We start from the raw sequence: 21,181 nt of genomic DNA on the forward strand, positions 1-21,181 counted from the left end.
GTATATTTTAGCTTTTTGTTGTTTTTTTTTTTTTTGAATAAAAAAAAATGTTAATTGGATCATTTTTGTTCTAAATTTATTTATGTTGTGTTTCTTTGTCTGTCATTCTTTGTAATTGAACACGAAATTCATGTCAAACTGACAAAAATGTTAATAAATACATTTTTATATAAATGTCTATTTATTGTTACAATTTATACCTCTGCGTAGCGATTTCCAAAAATAATCAGAGAATTACTAAAAATTCTCATTGCGTGTAATTTGTGGCTGCATTCATGCAGGTAAAATAGTTTAAAATTTGAGGGCTAAGGAGCTGGAGGGTATAGGATGTTTGGTGAACTGGAAAAATACGATTAAACACTCACAAACTCGATTGTTGGTACTTGTTGTTGGTAATGGTATACGGTATTTGCAATTTGCAGTATTCGGTGTTATATTAATAAAAATAATTAGAATCATTGACGATGTGTTATAGCAAAAAGCAATGAATCTGGTGTGTGTGTATGTGGGTCACAAGCAGAAGAAGATGTGTATGTGCGTGTGTGTTTGTGTGTGTAAGATCGTGTATATTTGAGAAAAAGAGTATTTAATTGTATACGATAAGGGATTTGGTCCAGACGTAGAGTATCGTTTCAAGTGTATTTTCGTTTTATTTGTGTTTGTTTATTCTTTGTGTCTCCTTTTTTTATGAACAAGCAATTGTTCTCTCTGAGTTTGTCACGCCGATTGATACGCGTAAAATTCGTATATGAAATTAACAATTTCGATATTGATTGTAATTGTTCCACCTCGTACCGTGTAGTAATTGATGAATGCTGTTTTCAACGTCTTTTCAATTTGGGCTATGCAGTTCATTTTGTTTTTGTCATTGAACTTTATATCTCTGTATATATTACAGTTTATTGATTACGTATGCCATTAAGTAAATTTATTGTTAATTAACTCTTAATTAAATTTTCGTTAGATTGACGTTATAATTTGTAAAAACTCCAAATTGATTTTTTTATGTGGTTTTGTTGTTGTTTCTGTTGTTTGCTGTTTTTGTTCATGCGTCATAACAAATTAAACTATATTGTACGCTAATAATTGATAAATCCCTTTATTAAATACATAACAAATTCGTTTTTTATTTTCTTCAGTTTCTTTTTTTTGGTTTACTATCAAGTACTCACTCATGTGTGCCATTACATCGACCTGTGCGTTCTTCATCACATTGTCGCTATGGCGCTATTAGCGGTGTTTTTTTGTTATCATTTGTGTCGGAAACTTGTTTTCAGTTTTATTTTTACCGCATTAAATATACTGACTATCTCAGAATTTCAGTTACTAAAGTTACTAAATTATTCAAAGAACTTTAAAAAGGTTAGGGCCAACCTGTATTATATAATGCATGAGCATGCAAGTAGCTAGTGGTTTTTCTACATTTAAAAGGTTTTTGGTTTTCGAAGCGAAATTTTCATTTTCAATTTTGGTTAACACCATAAAAATTTGTGTGTGTGTTTGTGAATATAGTCTCTTATAATTTGCATCAACGGCAATTAAATTTTAGCGTTGCAGACTTTTTTTTATATACAGAAGAATGTATTTATTATTATCATTTGTTCTATTGGAAAGTAGCAGTTTTTTTTTGTTTTCTTTTCTTTTTTAATTCTTAAAAACGCATCTAAAAACAAAATATACGAGTATGAGAGACAAAGATATCAGATAAAAATATGATTTAGTCTGAATTTCAGCTCATTTTTATGTAATTTTTTTTTTTCTTGATACATATTTTTTGTATTTGTTAATTATTTTAATGTGGCTTGAATGAGAGGAGATTTTTTTGTAAATGTATAAAAAGTTGCGCTGTGATTTTCGCTACTGAACTAGATGATGATCCAATGTCTTGTATAGAAGAAACAGATTTTTTTTTGCTATGACTTCAATAAAAAAATGCGTTTCTAAACTTAGTATTTTGCTACAATGTATGAAGATCTCAAGAGAAGATTGTCAACTATGTTAGATTGGTTTTTTTTATTGTATGTTTAAGAGATGTCTTTTGTATTTGTTTCATTTTTTTTGCGCTCACGAAATGTCATCGATTTGTGTTAATGAGTTTTTTGTTGGATTTTAATTTGTTGGTCAGCTACTTGATCTAGAATTATCACTACTGATCTGGTTTGCTGTTTGATTATCGGATGTATTCATTTCTGTTGGAGCTTGTGTGTCATCGTTAACTGATTGATTATTGTGGAGTAGATTAGATGTATCGATTGTGTCATGGGTTTCTGGAATTGAAGCACTGAACGAATCAGCTAATTGAGCTGGCTGTGCTTGAAAACTATTGTCTATTTCCGTTTCTTCGTATGCATAGAAAATGTTTGTGGTGTCACGGGGAATATTTACATCAATTGGCTCTTGTATATTATCCGTTACCAATGTGACAACTGATGTCGGTGAATTTTCACCATCAGTTTGTTCTATTTCATGTGTTGTTTCAGTCTTATATCGGACGACTGCTGTTTGAGGAAAGGCAACTCCAAATTCCACATTTGGCGGTTCTTTTGGACTTTCGACCATTATTTTGACAATGCTCTCATTATTACTGACCGAATCCAAATCGTCTGCTGCTCTACCGGGCGATGCAAGCAATTGCGTCTGTGTCGGGGATTTTTGGGGCTTTTTCATTTGTTCATCTGGTATTCAAAAAAGGTAAATAAATAAAAAAAGTTTTTTTTTTTTATAAAAACAACAAAATTATTCATAATCAAATGTGCTCAAGATACCACAGCCATTATTATCTACGGGGAAATCATTCGGCTCTGTGGATGGGGTCTGTATAGGTTCTTATAGAAGACCATAGGATGTTATGAAAGGAAATGTGAAAATGAATATAAAACAATCGAAACGTACCTTTGTCTGGACTACTACTATCTTCCAAATCGGTTTGATATTCTTCACTTTCTCTGTGCACTAAAACATGAACCAACGTACTAGGTGGTTCTACATGAAGACTACTTATTGATGATGCTGGTGGAATGTCAGGAGATGGTTCTGTAACCAAAATGCTCACATCTTTGATGGTGTTCGAAGATGTGGTTGAAGGACCATCAACTAATTAAAAAATTGCTCTCACATATAGTGCACACACACACATCGATACTAACTACAATCTCAGTTTTGTGGAGGTAAAATTAAAGAAATAAAACAAACAAATTACTTACCAACATGAGCATTCTTATTTATTCGGAGGGCACTTTGTGCGGACAAACCGCGTTCAAATGGTGGCTTTTTACGTACAAAACTGGTGGCACGTTTTGTCTTTATCGGGGCTGATGTTTGTAATTGTTGCTGTTGTTGTTGCTGCTGCTGCTGGGGCTGTTGTTGCTGTTGCGTTTGTTTTTCGTCAAATGAATCGGCAGCAGACACTGGTCGGCCAATCGATGCATTTGGACTAACGGCTTTTCTATTTACTGACGGCGATGTTATAGAATCGTCCACTGCATCTTGATGTCGTAAAAAGAAGTTATAGAAACTTTTTCGGCGAGGTGTTCGTGATCCTGAATCAGAGCTGCAGTTTTAAAAAATAAATGTTTAATGTTTACGACCACAAATATGTGAATGATGCATACTTTTTATCATCTTCTGGTGGTTTCATGTCTTTGAGCATGTCACCGGCACCACCGACAAGCATAAGAGGTAAATTAAGCCATGGTCCAGCCAATTCACTCAAATCGGATGCATCTGATGCTCTGGATGATTTGCGAGAAGATGCTCGGCTTGATGTTGCTGTACCACGGCGATGAACTTGCAAATGCAAGAAATTCAATGCTGACAATTTACTATGCCAACCGCCTGGGCTAGACGTTTGAGTATGCTCGTCTTCTTGTGACAATGGTGAACGTTCACGTTCTTTCTTCAATCTTTTTTATTTTTCAAATACAGAAAATAAAGATAATGCGCGTTTTTTTTTTAAATAATTTTTAGAAAGTTTAAAACAATTACCTCAAATATTCTCTCCAAGCGTATTGTAAGGTTCTAGCAGCTTTATCCTCTCGCTTCCAAATACGAGTCGACGAAACAATTTCTAGTTCTTTACGAGTTGGAAATTGTTTCTTGAATTTAACATCCATTTGTTCCTATAGCAATTGGGGAACATGTCATTTAATTTTCATTATGAACATTTGAAATTTGCACTCTTGCCTGTAATTGTTTGAAGTTATCAGTTTCTTCGACATGACCCAAAACATGTTTCACTAACGCATGCAAAATATCCAAGCAATGAATCTTATTGCCCGACGAAATTGGCAAATTGAATGATACCAAGGCGACTGTATTCGGTTTTGGAATGCCCAATGGTGGATCCAACGATGCAAGGAAATCCGATACTTGAGAGAAATGAATGAATTGTGTGGCATGCGGATCGTATCTACAAGATAAATATGTCGATAAATTATTAATCTAATCGAATCAATTTTGTAGCATAGCATTGTCCAACTTACTTGGACCATCGAATGTAGAACATTTCTAAATCGTCTTCAACAATACCAATTTCCTCTTCCTGATGCGCCTGATTAAAGTTCTCCAAAATGATTGCAATATACATATTAATGACAATCATATAATTGATGATGATAAAGCTGGTAAAGTATGTGATTGCCAAAAGCGGATGACCACAATCGCCATTCGTTTGATTATTGAAATGTGGATTACATTTTGGCGGTTGAATCATAAGTGATTCTAAGACATCATTCCATCCGGCCGATGTCATCAGACGGAATAACAGCGTCATACTTCGGCCAAATGTTTGGAAGTTGACCATATCGTTGAGGGCGCCTTGCAGACGAACATGACCAAACAATGACATTCCACAAATTGCATAAATAAATGTTATCAATGCCAATAATGCGCCAATATTGAATAGAGCTGGCAATGATACAACCAATGCAAACAATAACTTTCGTATTCCCTTTGCCGCTTTAATCAATCGAAGAATTCGTCCAATGCGAAAGACACGAACAACGCGCAATAGGGTCGGTGATATTGGCAAATCAATCATAACGTCTTCCATTAGAATGCCGAAAATCGATGCGAGCACAAGTAGAAAGTCAAAAACATTCCATGGAACGGTGAAATAGTGATATCTTAGGCCGACAATTTTCACGATTGCCTCTGAAATAGTCGATTTAATTTAATTGAATTCACTTGTTCGTCTCTCTCTCTCCCTCTCTATAGATTTTGCTATTTTCATTTCAATACGTCAACAATCAAATTGAATTGAAATGTACAACTTACCTAAACCGAATACCGTGGTAAAAAACGCGTTGCTCACTTCTAATATAAAGAATATGGCATGCGGCTGGTCGTAATGTTCGATTCCCATAGTCAGCATATTTAAAAAAATGAGAACAAATATTGCGATTTCGAATCTGAAAATGGAATCAAGAAAAAATGATTTGAAATTGATTTGTGCTGCAAACAGCAAAAGTAGGACATAGAAAGATGGAAAATTGTTTACCTTCTTGAATTGGAAAGATCGTAAAACATTGCGAGAAACGTATTCAAAGGACGTTTAATCACTTTTTGTGGCTTTTTTCGACCCAATTTTTTCATGGCGGTGTAATAGTGCTTCTGTGATTCAGTTAAAAACATCTCGAGAACGCCACCTTCATACTGTAAATTCAGGTCAAATATATATATAATATTTTCCATCTGTTAATACATAAAGAAAATTAAAAAAAAATACCTTTTTCTTGAGCATATTAAAATTGTCGATAATAACACCGATGAATAGATTTAAAGTGAAGAACGAACCGCACACAATGAAAATCACGAAATATATGTAAGCGTAAAGATTAGCCTCACGTTGCGGTTGCAAATCAACTCCGGTACAATCGACAGCATCAGCCATCACCTCCATCCATCCTTCGAATGTTGCTACTTGTAAAAGGGCTAAATAGCCCATACCAACATGATCAAATGTTATTCTTGAATTGATCCACGTGTAATTCTTGTGTAAACATTCTGTACGCGTTTTCACAATCTGTAAATCGAAGTTTAAGTATATTAATTGAGAAAAATTAAATATGTATATGCTCGCGAGTCACGCTATAACCCACCGAAACGTCAAGCAAGACACCTTCATCATCGACGCATTTAAAAAATTTCCCGCCAAAAAATTGTACGCCCATAATTGAGAAAATCAACCAAAATACTAGGCACACCAGCAGTACATTGAAAATGGATGGAATGGCATACATCAGTGCATTAACAACGATTCGCATTCCTTGCCATCGTGAAATGGCCCGAAGCGGACGCAAAGCGCGCAATGTTCTCAATGACCGCAACACTTTCAAATTTTCATTTTCTTCAATGAGCAGAGAAAATACTGACACCTACATTTTCAATGAAAACACAAAACGATGCGAGAGAAATAGAAGAGGTAAATGTTTGCGATGTGTGTGTATGTTTAATCTTTTGTTTAAAATAATTCTTACAAATACAATGATAAAATCGAGAATGGTCCAAAAGCTGGTGAAATATCGTGTGAAACCTAATGCCATCCACTTCAGTACCATTTCAACCACAAATATCATGCTGAATATAAAATTCGTCCAGTACAGTAGCCGCTTCAGCATTACATTTGAATCCAGATAAATATCCTCAAAGCAAAGCGTTATGCTTGAGGCAAATATCAATACGAGAACAAACCATTCGAATGCAGGTGTATCAACAACTGATAAAACTGCCGTTCGCATTTGACACCATCTTTCTTGACAGACAGCACCACAACAAGTTCTCCAACATGGACATCTTCTCGCCAACGATTGAAATTGGATTTGAATAGTTTTTTTTTTTTAATTAGTGTGTTATCATTTTAGAAATCGATTTCTTACCTTTCGTAGCACTTTTGTGGGAAACAATCATCAGGTACCTTTGGAGCTTTACGTTTTCCAAAGCTTGGAAATAGCATTGGATCATCGTATAGCCCTTTTGAATTACGTCTTCCACCTACTAAATGGAAAACGGTGTAATAATACTAAATAAAATCAAAACAATGACTGAATTTTTACCAGTTAAATCATCTACATAAGAAACAAGGCAATGCCATGGTTTATCTGAATCTGAAAGTGCTACAGCATTTTGTTTATCTACGAAAAATAGAGGATGAAAAAATGAGCTAAGGAGAAATTTATACCTAGAAGCGGTCGTATATACAGGCTGACTAGCATATAGTTTATAGAATCAAGAGATAAAAACAAATTAATAATTTATCTTTAAAATGCAGGCCATTATTTGTGTTCAGTTCAAAGCGTTTTATAATGAATTTAAAAGACGAACTGAAAACATGGAAACTTTCAAATTGATATTATAGGTATGTATGTATAATATCATAAATTTGTGAATTGATATGATATTATTATATGAAGAAGTATGAATTGGCGAGTATTATTTTATATTAATAAAAAGAAATCATTTGCATAAGTAAGAGTCAGTTTTGTACAGTTTTTTTGTTTCAATCTACTTCGATTGAGGGATAAGCAATCAATATCCGACCGAACATAAATTGGCATGAATAAATTTGGTTTTGTGTAAAATATGCTGTACGTGGAAGTAAGTTGCATGTCATTATTGTTGGTAACAACGACAAAATAACACATTGGTCGTATGGTGTCGTATGCAATGAGTGTGTCGTGTGTTTGAAACACTTTTCACTGCACTATACTGTGTGTGTCCCTATGTGCATGTACTAAGGCATTAGCGTTTGCATATGGCAAAATATGGCGATGACATGCAGCATTATTTATAACATGCTCGTCACAAGGCACAAATTTATTCACTCAAACGTATGCTCGGCACTGATACTCATGAAAAGAAATTTAAAATGAAATTTTCAGTTGATTCATTCAGAAAATGATTCTATATCTATATTGAGCATGGGCAGCAAATGGAAAATTATTAGTTTTAGTGTAATGTTGGTGTGTTGATAAAATACCTTTGTGCTCATCACCATCAATAGCATCACTTGTATTTTTATCGCATTTTTCTTTGTCTGTCAACGATGATTCATTATCTTCCGAACTTTTCTGGAATCGAATCTTTTTCGTCTCTTTATTTTCGGTGTGACAAACCAAATGTTCATAGCTGCCTGTACTTTTCAACGATAAACTCTCTATGTTCATATCAGGATTTAAATATTTTCTTGGAAGTCGTTCGCTACGTGTGTGATACAACAAATGTTGTTGTTCTTGATGTTGAACCGCATTCAGATCACCTTCCAGCAATGATTCATCGACTCGATCAATAAGACTTGACCGTTTTATACGATCTAGGCTATTGTGAAATTCGCTTCGTCTACGTGGCTTTGGCGATATGATTATATCTGTCGAACCGCCCGAGTAACTGTTACTTTGTTTGAGATCGACTTTTATTCCTTTTGATATCATATGCGAATCGGCAAACGGTGCCTGCATATTATCACAAATCTTCTTGATTTCGTGCGGAACATTGAAATCATCGTCAATTTTCATTTGTTTTTCTAAACTGCGACGCTTCAATTTAACACTGTCCCGTGTACTTTGATTGCTATTGTTGTTTTGTCGCATTGGAAGTATTTCTTCGTATGTATTTGTGGAAGAGCTTTTTTCAAATGATCCTTTGGCCTGAGTATCTGGCGTACGAGAAATTGCAGATAATTGACGTTGCAATGAACATGTCGAATTTTTAATGCTCGACAATTCTTTTTCAAAACTGGCGATTATATTCTCAAATTCAGAGTCCTGCACCAATGGTTCCAATTCATCGCAGTGCTGATACGTTTCTGATGCTGCTTTAATTTGTCGTAGCGATTTGCGATCTATCGATTCACTGATGCTGCCACCCCGTGTTTGTTCCAGCGCTTCAAATATCGAATTTGAAATGTAGCTTAAATTCGATTTATTGCTTGCTGTCGATGCTTTGCGAACGGGTGAAAATAAGGTGGTATCACGTTTCGAATCGAACATTAAACTATCAGTGTCTGGATCGATTAAAGCGCTGCCATAACCAACTGTGTCGCTGAAATAGTTGTGACTATTGTCGAAGTCATCGTTTAGAAATTGAAAGAGCTCCTTTTTATCACAGCTGAGCAATTCGTCGCGAAGATTTTGCTGCGAGAAAACTTCCACCTCGTGATCATTTGAAATGGAATTTATTGATTGATCACTCATTAAGCGTGGTATATTGAATTCGTTGTGTGTTATCGAACCGCTCACACTCAATTTTCGGTCGGATTTTGAACATTGCGATGTTGGGCTTGCATAACTTCGACATTTATTGACACCATTTGAATTTTCTTTCAATTTCAATGTTTTTGGTATTTGAGAGACATTTTCCATTGATCCACATATCGTTGGTGTGCTTGCTTTTCTTTCGTTTGAATATTTTGCTAACGAATCGGCATCTAAATTATCCGGTTTTAAACTACTCGGCAACAATACAAATGACTCTGGATCGCCATCATTTGGCTGTGTGGGATAACTGAACACCTGCAGCTCCAGTGATTCAGCATAAGTTGGCTCATCTTTGCTATCATTTTGCTGTGTTCCGCAGCCGGAAGACATTTGTTGCAACAATTTTCTCTCATTTTCAATTGAAACGTACGTATCTTTCAGCTTTGTCCTGCAATTTTCATAAAATCATCACATCCCATTCGATGAATAGTATTGAATACCAAATAGCAACACTTACTTATCCACATCGGGTGTATCGGCATCAATATCTGTGGTTTGTTCAGCCGTCAATTCTTCTTTCGACATTATGGCTTCTAAACAACGTGGATCTTTCAGTGGAATTTCATAGCCAAAATCAGATCCGGAAATTGGACGTTTCAATGATTCCTAAACCAAAAATAAAAAGAAAACAAAATCTAAATATCAAGCAATGAAATGACTTCAAATTGATATTAACCTCGTAACTTCGACGATAAAGCGTCTTCGGATATTGTTTGCGAAGCTTTTGTTTCTTTTCGCGTTTAATCACTTCACTCACAACCTCTGACATCTTTGAACTTTGGCTACGGCCTAAGCGTTGTTTTCGTATTATCGAACGAATACGCTCAAAACTTCTGGCCAAACGAGATTCATCGCCAACCTCCTGTATAATTGAACGTAATTGAATTTGTTTATATTATCGCAAACTAAAAGACGAAAAAATCACGTGATTTCTATAAATTCAATTACCTCTTTTCGATTTTTTAACTCTTCCGAATTAAAACTATTAAGCAACAAGGCCAAGAACAAATTTAAAACCATAAAGTTTCCCATAACAAGTGTCGGAAGAAAAATCAAAAAGCACGTTGATGCCCCATCCTGTTTCGTATATTTAAAGAAAAGTCAATGCAGTTTAATTATTTTCACATTTAAAATTTACAATTCAAGACATACTTTTTCCTCGGCCCGCATACAGTCCCACAGTGGTTCAATCCATTCACCGCACAAAATTCGGAATATCATCATGAACGAGTGAAAAAAATCGTTGAAATTCCATCTATATTTGTGTACATGATACGCAGAAAAATGCACAATAAACAAAAAAAAAATCGAGAATCAAAATCGTTCTAAAGACGAATTCATGCATTTCATGACATTTCAATCGAGTGAAATGATTTTCGCTCAGGGATTGTTTGCAGCTGCATATTTATACATATATCGTTTAAAAATATCCGTCCGATTCTTGTGATGTTTTCGCTTGGCACACACATATGTATTTGTATAGCGCACAGGCAACCGACGAACGACAAATATCACATATATTATTTCGTTATATAAATGTTGTACGTATTCAGCACAAAACAATCCCTGTTTGAACTTTTATCAAGAGCATGGCAACGATAATGATGAATCCGTAAGCGTTAAACAACAGCATCATCATCACAACGCATAAATGTATGTATGCAAAATGTACATCATAAATAATAATTAATTGGCTGATTGCTCTTACCTAGGCACTGGATCTGGAAAAAACTTTTCAGGTGTGTAGTCCTTCGAAAACAATTGCATTCCAATAACGGCAAATATATAAATGACTATAACTAAGATTAACGTAAGATTTCCCAGAGCGCCAATTGTTGAAATAATAATACTCAATAAAACTTTCATAGTTGTCCATGATTGAGCTAACTTAAGCACCCGTAACTAATGTGGAAGGAAAAGAAAAACCGACCATGTATTTGTAGTAGATAGTTGGATTGAATATTGTTTTTTTTTTTTTTTTTCAAATAATTCAAAGAACATAAAAAAAATGAGAGAGAAAAATGAGAAAAATTAGTGTACAAAATTTACCAGTCTTAAGCCTCGTAAAACGCTCAAACCTTCGAGCAGCTCCAAAAAAATGTCACAAATGCTAGCTGAAACAACTATCAAATCGAAAATATTCCATCCACACCCAAAGAAATCTTTGGATAGTGCCATTAATTTAACAATGCATTCAAATGCAAAAATCGATGTGAAAACCTAGACGCAAGAAAAAGGAACAAAAAGTAGCTAAGTGTCACACATTTCGAAACAATATGAATGAAGAAAAAAAAATGAAAGAAGAAAACAGGATATAGCTGCAACATTTGTACAAAAACTGTCGTTTCAAGATTGTCGATGGTGGTAGCAACGGAAAAAAAAGCAATCGCACTTGCATGGGCGACAAAATGCGAACATCAACACGAATTTTCTATCTTCCTCGTTTCGTTCAATCTATTTTGCATTCTATGTTCCTTTTACAATCTGTGTTATTTGTTAATTTGATTTACCTTATTTCCAATATCCAGAATACGTCGATTCATTTCACTCATTCCGTGATGCTCTAACGCTAAGAATAGTGTATTCAAAACTATACACAATGTGATACCCAGTTCAAAAAGCGGATCCTTAACTATCTGTGTTGCGGAAAATGCAATATAATTGAAACGGAAAAAGAAAATACAAAGGCAAATAAGTTAAACAAATGTATCATGACATCTTCGCATTGAAACGAACGACAGCCGTAGCAATCGTGTTTTAAAATGTTTCAAGCACACAAGAATTTTATCAAAGAATGTCATCATTATCATACTTTGTACAAACAATTTTGGAATTGAAGCCATCCATCGTAGTCGATGCAACATTGCTCGCATCTGCCACAGTTGCGGTCGGGAAGATCATCTATCAGAAAAAAATACACATAAACATAAATAGAAGACCCATACTGCCGAAACAGAGAAAAGTTGAAGGGTCACACAAACAGAGAGAGAGAGAGAGGTAGAAGCAGAGATGTCTTTGCTCCTTTCTCATCACTTCCTGTGTACAATCTAGGAAATGTATTGTGTGTGTTGTATTGAAGACTCCTACTCACCTAGCATAACTATATGAGATAGATATTCAGGCTGATATGTGCATACATTGTCTTTTCGAATTTTCGTTATATTTCCATTGCACTTTATGATTTGAATATCACGAGGAGATAGTGCGGTGGTTAATGGTGTTACATCTCGTTGTAACTACGAACATAAGATTAATTTTTAATGGTATTGACTTTGATTTGTGATTTAAATATTATTCAAAGCACGGTTAAATGTCATTCAAATTTCAAATGAGCTGCAATTCAACTTTGTAATTTGCTTACATCGGTTGTTTGTAAATTGGCTGATTCAATATCTTGTTCTTCGTGATCGTCAACAACACCAGAATCATCGAGAGATGATTCTCGATTACCACCACCTTCGCTGGTGTTTGAGCTAGCCTGTCGACTTGTTGGCAATAACTGGCCACGATAATTGACTCCTAATGGATGTAATACATTCGGATTTTGATTGGAAGCGACCTGTGCTGCTGCGGCTGCTGCTGCAGTTGCTGTTGATGACGATGGTAAACCTCGGGTTCGCTGTACAGCCAACACTTGCGGTCGTGCGATTATCTGTTTGGTATTCGAATTAGGACTTGGTGTTATCGATCGGCTTGTATTCTATTTATTTCGAGAAACACGTCTTGTTAGCAAACTTGACAGATTGACTGAAACATTAAATTAGAATCTACCGGTTGTTGTTGATGTTGTTGTTGTTCTTGTTCTTGTGATTGCTGTTGCTGTGTTTGCTGTTGCTGCTGCTGTTCATACGATTGTTGTTGTGGTTGTTGTGGTGTCTGAATTTGTTTGTTTCCATTATTGTCATTTTCTTTTCCACCTTTTTTTCGTTTTCGCGTTTTTTTACGAGAATAAGAGGCCAACAAAACACCTTTTCGAGAATCGATTTTCTTTTTATGGTTCTTATTCAATTTGCGAACGGTTAATGTGGAAGGATCGAAGCTGAACGTTGAATCGTCCCGATGATCGAGCAAGTCTTTTTTCCGTTCCTATACCGAAATCCAATGGAATTGCACGAAAATGCACATCGGACACCGCAATTAAGTGCCAAATAAGCGAAAAATTGATACGATAAAGAATGCAGAGAAATCAGCAAACAAGAAGGAAATTCATTTTTGTGGATAATATATGTATATACCTCGAGTGTAATTTCCGCTTCCTCTTCATATGCAAGCGCAACGACGGCTAGCATTAGATTGATTAAATAAAATGAACCGAAAAACACGACAACAGTGAAAAAGGTAACACTCATCGGTCCGCTCGTCGCTAAAATCTAAAATGCATCGAATAAATTGCAATGAGAAATTATTATTATTATTCACGTTGTTTGTTTGGTTTGTTTTGTGTGCTTTAAATATTCTGTCCATAAACTTTTGACACATGCAACAGTCATACACATTCAAATGTGTTTAATGGTCATTATGGGCAAATACAATAGCGTTTGGATCCATCCACGTAGCTTGGTGCCTTTGTGCTGGTAATATTCATATTTTGCAATGTATGAACCATTCAACAAATATTAATGCGCGCACCAAATGAATTAATGCGGAAAAGAGAGAATGAATGGTGAGAATAAGAGAGCTGATTGGGGTTCTACAGCACGCAAGTAATGTGCTTGTGTTTTCCATTTCGATTTCTGTGTCTTCAATTTTACCAATTGCCATCATGTTACACATGTACAATATACATATTCACTAAATGAAACGAATGTGAAGAAAAACACATTCACATTACCCGTAGCACGCTACGCAGGGCACCAAAACACCAAGTCGAATTTTGACATATACGATGGATTTGATACTAACCATGTTATAAACATTCTCCCAATAATCCAGAGTTATTAGTTGAAATGTTGTTAACATCGACCACATGAAATTATCGAAATTTGTGTACCCATGATTTGGATTGTTGCCAACACATAAGCAGGTATAGCCTATACATGAAACACAATTTCACAATGGAATATCGCACATAAGCGAAATGCAATGAAGAGGGAAGAAAAAACAAAAAAATTGATGAAAAAAGAAACAAGGAGAGAAATAGAGGATGATTGGATGAAAATTTAATAGTGATATATGTAAATATGTGTATAATCGTAAATATATTTATATTTGTTGTAAAAAGTTAGTTGGCTGTCATTTAGGGGTTGATTTTCAATGTTTTCGGTTTTCTTTTGACTGCAGCAAAAAAGAACAAACTGTTACACTTTTATGCAATACACGAAAATACCGCTATGCATAGCATATTATTGGCATTTTAAATAGGCAAACAAAACTTTAACCTATGCCAAAAAAGCACTCTTTCACACATACACACACAGTCATAAAACCGCTTCACAATCCGTTGCTCGTACTTTATTTTTTGCTTCTTCGGTTTAATTCACTTGTGTTCCTGTTTCTTCTTTTTTATGCTCTGCTTCTTACACTCTATCGACAAATTGCTTTCGGTTTCATTTTTTGTTCACTCTATGGCCATATTATTTGTTGATAGTCTACCTGTTGGACAGTGTCGTGCGCCCGTTAAATTTCCGCATAACATTGGTCTATCAATGTCTTCCTCATCATATATCCAATTATCCGTATCATTAATCCACCTGTTAGCGATAAAAATTGATAGGAAAATGAACATTTATGGTTTAGCCAAGGAGCTCATAAGTTATAATGGAATGAAGCGTCTAAAGGAAATGATGAAATGAATGTCGAACACATGTGAAATGAATTGTCAGCGATTTTTGTTAAACGATTATCAATTCAAATGCATTATTATTGCATGCGAATACAAGCAAAGTGTGCACTGGAATGGAATGTTTAGTTAATAGTAGCTTGAGTAGCTGACTATTTTTCGGGCGGATTGCACACACAGTTCAAGAAGCAAAAGCTTTCGGGAATTCTTTTGGTGCGAGTGCACACTTCTCTAAATGGGAGTAACCAAAACAATGACAACGACATTCACTTTTGCCTGTGACTATGACAATGAGTACAAACTACAAATTAAGCTTAAATAGCACTGGTTCATCGGTGACAACTTACATTCTCCATTCTTCGTGTGTTACATTCCAACCGTCTGGCACATTCTTTACACACTTGTTTCTCAGCTCACCCATGTACACCTGTATACACGACAAAATACAATTCGTTACAACACATAATATGGTTTTGTTTTACGATTATTGCCATAATCAGTGCTTTTGTGCTTTTTCTTCACTCCGTCACTTCTTGGCGCGCTTGAATTCGGTTTTCCAAAGCGGCCAAAATATATTTATGTATATACACACATATATGTGTATCTAATATTTATATGATATACGCTAATGAACTACCTGTAGAGCAAAGAGTGCAAAAACCATCAGACAGAAGATCGTCAGTGTCATGACTTCAGCCAACTGTTTAAATGAATGTAGCAACGCGTTGATGATGGTTTTGAGTCCTAGAAAAACAGTGGGCGATTATTAGAATTGCAAATTTCATTGCATAATTTTACCACTATTTCCACAGCAAGTCGATAAATAGAGTCATGCGACGTTTACAACAAATGCTTGCATCAATGCCACATATTATCAATTAAATTAACATTTTACTTATCATCGTCGAATTTTCAACGTCATTATTTTAACTATGAACAGTATGAACACTTACCCGGCATTATGGATACCGTTTTGAGAGCTCTTAATACACGAAAGGTTCGAAGGCCAGCCAAATTACCAACTTCCATGCCTATTGTTGCATAGCCGCTCGTAATCACAACAAAGTCAAGCCAATTCCATGGATTACGTAGATAAGTGTATTTATTCAAAACAAAACCTTTGGCAATAACTTTGATAACCATTTCGCATGAGTAAATTGCCAAGAATATGTACCTGCAAATAAAGTGAATAAGACCAAACGGGAAACAAAAAACATCAAATATGTGCAAAACCACAACAATAACAACAAGAATAAGAAAAATATGAACTATCAATTCAAGAGCCAGAAAGTGCTCCGGATGTTGTAAATGAGAATGTGTGGTCGTGCATGAATATGAAAACAAATCCTGTTCATGATCTCGTGCCAGTTGGCGTTATATTGTAATTTAGTTGGAAATTTATTGCAAAATACGGCGCACAAAACCGATATGAACAGATAAGCAGAAAAAATATAAATAAATTCGAATGCAAAGAATGAAATCGGTGCGAATTCATTGGCAATTGGCAATACTTACTCGGCCTCTTCCACTGTCTCTGTCATCGCCAAGAAGATACAATTCAATAGGATCGTTGCCATGACAACGTAATCGAAATATTGGTTCGTTGCTATATAAACGCAGATTCGACGAGTTTTGCTCCATGGTTCAAATAAAAATAAGCTTTTTGTACCAGTAAATCTATGAATGTAGTTCTTTTTGAAACGTTTCGATACCACACAAAATGTCTGCAAATGACGAAAGAAGCAATCGCAATAAAAACCAGAAAAATGTTCGTATAATAAATTGCATAAAATATGAAGCAAAATGTGAGTATAAAATAAATTCGAGTCATGAGTGTCGATTATTATCGACAAAGCGACCCAAAAGAATTCGAAAAAGACACCAACCTCTTCGTAAATGAATGTATCTATTTCTTCTAATGGCCGGCCATACATATCTCCTGGAAATGGTTCGTATTTTCTCGGCAATACGGCACCATCGCTAACACTAGCTTTTGTACGCGGATGAAATCCATATTCGCGCACCAATTGAATATGACGATTTTCGTGTTTGACTTGTGATTTTTCGGTGTATGCCACCACTTGCTCCCGAGCACCTAAATATATATTCAGTCGAAAAAACAAAAACAAAATTGATGAATAAAAGGTACCAAATAAAAGACAAACATTATCAAATTGCAGTCACGATTCAGTCGAGTATACAATACATAAACTCCATGAACGCAACACAACGCAACGAAAGCACTCAAACACATTTAATGGCAGCATCCACTTTCACTATACACAAAACATGGACACCTTATTTTGTCCCTCAAACTGAACACCTAAAACACAAACACACAACTGAATAAACATTGTGCATAATCTTTACAGCATGACAAGGCATCGGAATGGCGTGACTAATGCCTCTGGCATAACACTAATCATAAGCGGTATGGAAAATCTCGCTAAGTAATCAAGCCTGTTGGGAGTTTGTATATCGCTTTTTAATCACACTTAAGAAAATATTCGTTTCATCGCTTGTATCATCAAAAATTATATCACATTGTATCACCATAAAACTGTCAATAAATTCCTCGTGGCATTTGATCGGCTAGTGCGACAAATTCAGAACGTGAGAAAAGGAAGAAACGGAGAATGAGATAGAGAGAGAGAGAGAGAGAGAGAGAGAGAGAGTTGACGAAGCGGGCGGCGAACGAAATTCTTTGTATGAACAAAACTTATTCCGCAATAAGTATGATATAGATTGCTGTAGCCGCTTATAAGTGATGAAGATTACGAGATAGAGCTTTTTTGGAAAAACTTATTTATAGGAAATTGTACAGCACGTTACGTTGCGTTCATCTGCCGATCATCATTTGAATGTTTTTGAATTTGAAAGATAGAGAGAAAGATGAGCACGAGAAAAAATAACACACACGTAGATATCTGCAAGAGTTGCAAAAGTTGTAATGTCGTATTCAGAACTGTCTGAATCAAACCCAAAAAGGGTCGACTATCAATAACATAAAGTTAACAAAATTTGAATGGCTTACCTTGTTCATTGTCCGCTTTATCATGAATATTTTTAGTCATCGTTAAATGATGGTGATTATCAAATGGTTTAGCTGCCACTGATTTTGTTGGCGGTGTCGTGTTTGTGTGTATGTGCAAGTTGGTAATGTCTTTTCTTAAGACTCGGTGAACCGTGTTTTATTTACGCTCTATGTTATATTCCATCATTGTATGCTTATTATCTATGTATCGCTTGGGTACCTATCTTGTGTCTATCTAATCCATTCCGGAAGTAAGAACAGAACGGGCGCGATTTAATGAAAATATAAAGAAGAGCAATTTTTTCTCTTTAATTTGCGATTTAGAAGTAATAACGGTGTTGAGACATAGAGTTAGGCTGCCTTCTTTCATCATTTGATTTCTTTTTTATTTGATGTGCCCTTTCAACAAAATTAAGATCAAAGACAAAACCACACGTATTGCACTATATTGTACGCGTATCCTCAACCATCCCATTCACCTGATTGCTTAAATTCTTAATGCTGTTCTTTGATATATATATTTTAATATTTCATTTCTCCCTTTTTTATCTTTTTTTTTAACTTATGTATGCATGTAAATAAGCCATATATTGACAGTGGTGAAACAATTAAAAGGGTTTCCACTTTTGATGCATACTTTTGATTTTGCTTAAGGCAATCTCGTAGGGCGAATGATTTATTGTGTTTCATTTTTCATTGCTTGGGTTTTTCTTCAACGACACAAAACCAACAACAACAGCAGCAACAACAACAAACAGTAGTAGCAACGACAACATATAGCACTCACACACAGAGAGAGAAAGAGACAACAATTTAAATGACATTTAGATCATTGATTCAATAAATCAAGACACGATGATAACAACAAATGCAATCAACAAAAATATAAGTATACATGAAAGTCGACACCGTACCCCCAATTCCACCCAACATCAATATTCACAGGAATAACACACATCAACTATTATGAAATGTATATTTATCCAACCTGAACGGTATCAGGTAGGCAAGCAAGCAAACAAAGCAAACAGACAAACAAACATAAAAATACAAAGATGTGAACGCATACAGATGCAAATATATAAATTCAAATGAAGACGCATGAATTGATGCTTATCTATATATAAAATACAATGGTAAACGCATATATAAGGCAAGGATTTGAAGAGCCTTGAACAAATTTTACATGCGATTTGACATTCTTTAAAGTTTCATAAGACAAGAAGAGCAGCCGACATCAAAACAGAACGTAGAGACGGTATCATTTTGTGGATGGATTTTACACCATCAAACACGATAACTAAAGCAATAAAAAGTTATAATAATATATTATTATACATTCCAGCAACAAATAACAATATGGTTAAGTAGACACGATTACTGTCATTTTATTTTTAATGCCATTATCATCGATGTAATTGTATTAAATTCTCGTTTCACTTTTTCATGCTTGATGACGGTCCTTATTCGCGCTGTGCTTTCACGCTGTTCATATTGCAATCGAACTGGGAATATGGTTATACTTAATTTTCGAAAGAAGCGCGTCAATTTTATTTTATTTTGTTTCACTTCACTGGAGCCGCTTTCGAAACATGACACCAAAAGCAACACGAAAATATGTATTGAACAGTGACGCCCAGAAATTAGACATGAAGAAAGGGAAAAAAACCAATTCAGAATAATTGCCACTTTCTTCAACAAACTAGAATAAGTCAAATTTGAAAATCAACAAAACTCTGGTCGAAGACGACACCTTACAGCAATCAGAGATCGACAGTGAGCAGTGGGAGCAGCGCAACAACGAAGTAAAAAAGAAAAACAGAAGCAAAATGAAATGAGGGTGCTAGACCAATTACGGTATACTCCGTGTAACTTGAGATGTATGACAAGTGTTGAGTACATAATAATGCGTAATAATGTATATAAAATCACAGCAGAAAATAGCAAACAAGCATGAAACGCACGGATTTTATGGCCATCTGTACCTTGTATGTTGACAGTCGAGTTAGACGGACCGAGAGATAGGGGGTATGGGGAGAATGAGCATGAGAGTTTATGTTTCCAGTACTTATTCGCTTATTGCTAAACGTCGTTCTTGTATTTTAATAAAAAAAAATCGATTCGTAAAGCGTTGTGCAAAGATTCATAGAATTTAAATGCAAACAGTGTACCAAACACAAGTTACCCGAGAACCATCGGTTAAGCATGTAATTTGAATTAAAAAGCATCATCGGAACAAAAAATTGAGTCAATTAACGCGTAAACATTATTAATGGCTAGAGATGCATTGAATACAATTTGACAGTTTAAAGAAAAATGTGGCTAATCGACGGATAATGACACGCAAAGCGAATGTTTTAATCACACAATTACTCCCAATGTGAAGTAAATGATGGAAAGCGTAACGAAGAAATGAGCCATTTCTATTCAATACAATTATCATAAAATATTTATCAGTGCCTGCAACATTGACACAGTGTGTCGATTTGATACAAATTTTATAATAGCTACCATGTTAGTAGGGAACGTTATGCACAATTTGTTTTGGCAAAGTGGTCGATTATAGAATTTTGAGGGTTAACCTCGATTAAATCCGGTCATGGTGTCATTCCTTCATCAATTTTACGCGCGACATTCCATTGATAGAAATTCAAAAAAAGGACATAAATTTGGTATCGGGGAAATGCGAATGGCCGCGTTTTTTTTTTGTAACAATAATACGTGCCATTCATCGTATCCAATCCGAAATTTTCTGAATGTATACGTCTATAGCTGGATAACTTCATTGGTTATAATATATAATGGCATTTATGACGCAAATAACCAAATTAAAACGTGTGCTTGAGTTCTCGTCATTTTACACTGGGCTTACGCTTGATGTTCATAAAAAAGTCACAATGTGGCTGAAAACTAGCATACATTCGCGCTATACACAAACAAACAAAAGAATAAAAACGAACAATGAAAAATACGCAAAGCCATTAAGATTTTTCAGTGCAAGCGGCTAATATCGAAAAAAGAACAGATGAATTTATATAGTCACTATAGTGCTTTTAATATCGCATGAAGTGGACTATTTTTTTTTTTCGTTCATCGTACGTGAGACCTGAGCATACT

The 21,181-nt window shown here is 35.1% G+C and overlaps 1 protein-coding gene across 4 annotated transcripts; it reads right to left on the bottom strand.

The window, feature by feature from the left end:
• Window positions 1-49: 49 nt before the first annotated feature.
• LOC116337850 (sodium channel protein 60E) lies at window positions 50-18,755 on the bottom strand. 4 transcript variants are annotated; one of them, XM_031762784.1, is made up of 35 exons: window positions 18,065-18,755; window positions 16,917-17,125; window positions 16,546-16,754; window positions 15,984-16,204; window positions 15,668-15,774; window positions 15,378-15,457; window positions 14,844-14,941; window positions 14,154-14,281; window positions 13,487-13,621; window positions 13,023-13,337; window positions 12,613-12,951; window positions 12,343-12,487; window positions 12,064-12,152; window positions 11,762-11,887; window positions 11,301-11,471; window positions 10,960-11,153; window positions 10,404-10,506; window positions 10,200-10,328; window positions 9,928-10,113; window positions 9,709-9,857; window positions 7,976-9,639; window positions 7,053-7,130; window positions 6,876-6,990; window positions 6,477-6,792; window positions 6,099-6,374; window positions 5,726-6,022; window positions 5,498-5,652; window positions 5,275-5,408; window positions 4,482-5,151; window positions 4,183-4,408; window positions 3,985-4,118; window positions 3,612-3,902; window positions 3,204-3,550; window positions 2,893-3,093; window positions 50-2,675 (listed from the first exon to the last, which is right to left on the bottom strand). In XM_031762784.1, exons 1-35 carry the CDS (start codon window positions 18,102-18,104, stop codon window positions 2,122-2,124), a joined length of 8,631 nt encoding a protein of 2,876 aa, XP_031618644.1. In that variant the 5' UTR covers window positions 18,105-18,755; the 3' UTR covers window positions 50-2,121. The 4 variants fall into 4 exon arrangements, with proteins under 4 accessions (XP_031618644.1, XP_031618646.1, XP_031618643.1 ...); XM_031762786.1 differs by having other exon boundaries at window positions 2,893-3,054; window positions 6,876-6,993; XM_031762783.1 differs by having other exon boundaries at window positions 6,876-6,993.
• Between the last annotated feature and the right edge of the window lie 2,426 nt (window positions 18,756-21,181).

This window comes from Contarinia nasturtii, unplaced genomic scaffold, assembly GCF_009176525.2.
Source record: "Contarinia nasturtii isolate CC-2019 unplaced genomic scaffold, AAFC_CNas_1.1 Cnas_scaffold_285, whole genome shotgun sequence".
NCBI classification, from domain to species: domain Eukaryota; kingdom Metazoa; phylum Arthropoda; class Insecta; order Diptera; family Cecidomyiidae; genus Contarinia; species Contarinia nasturtii.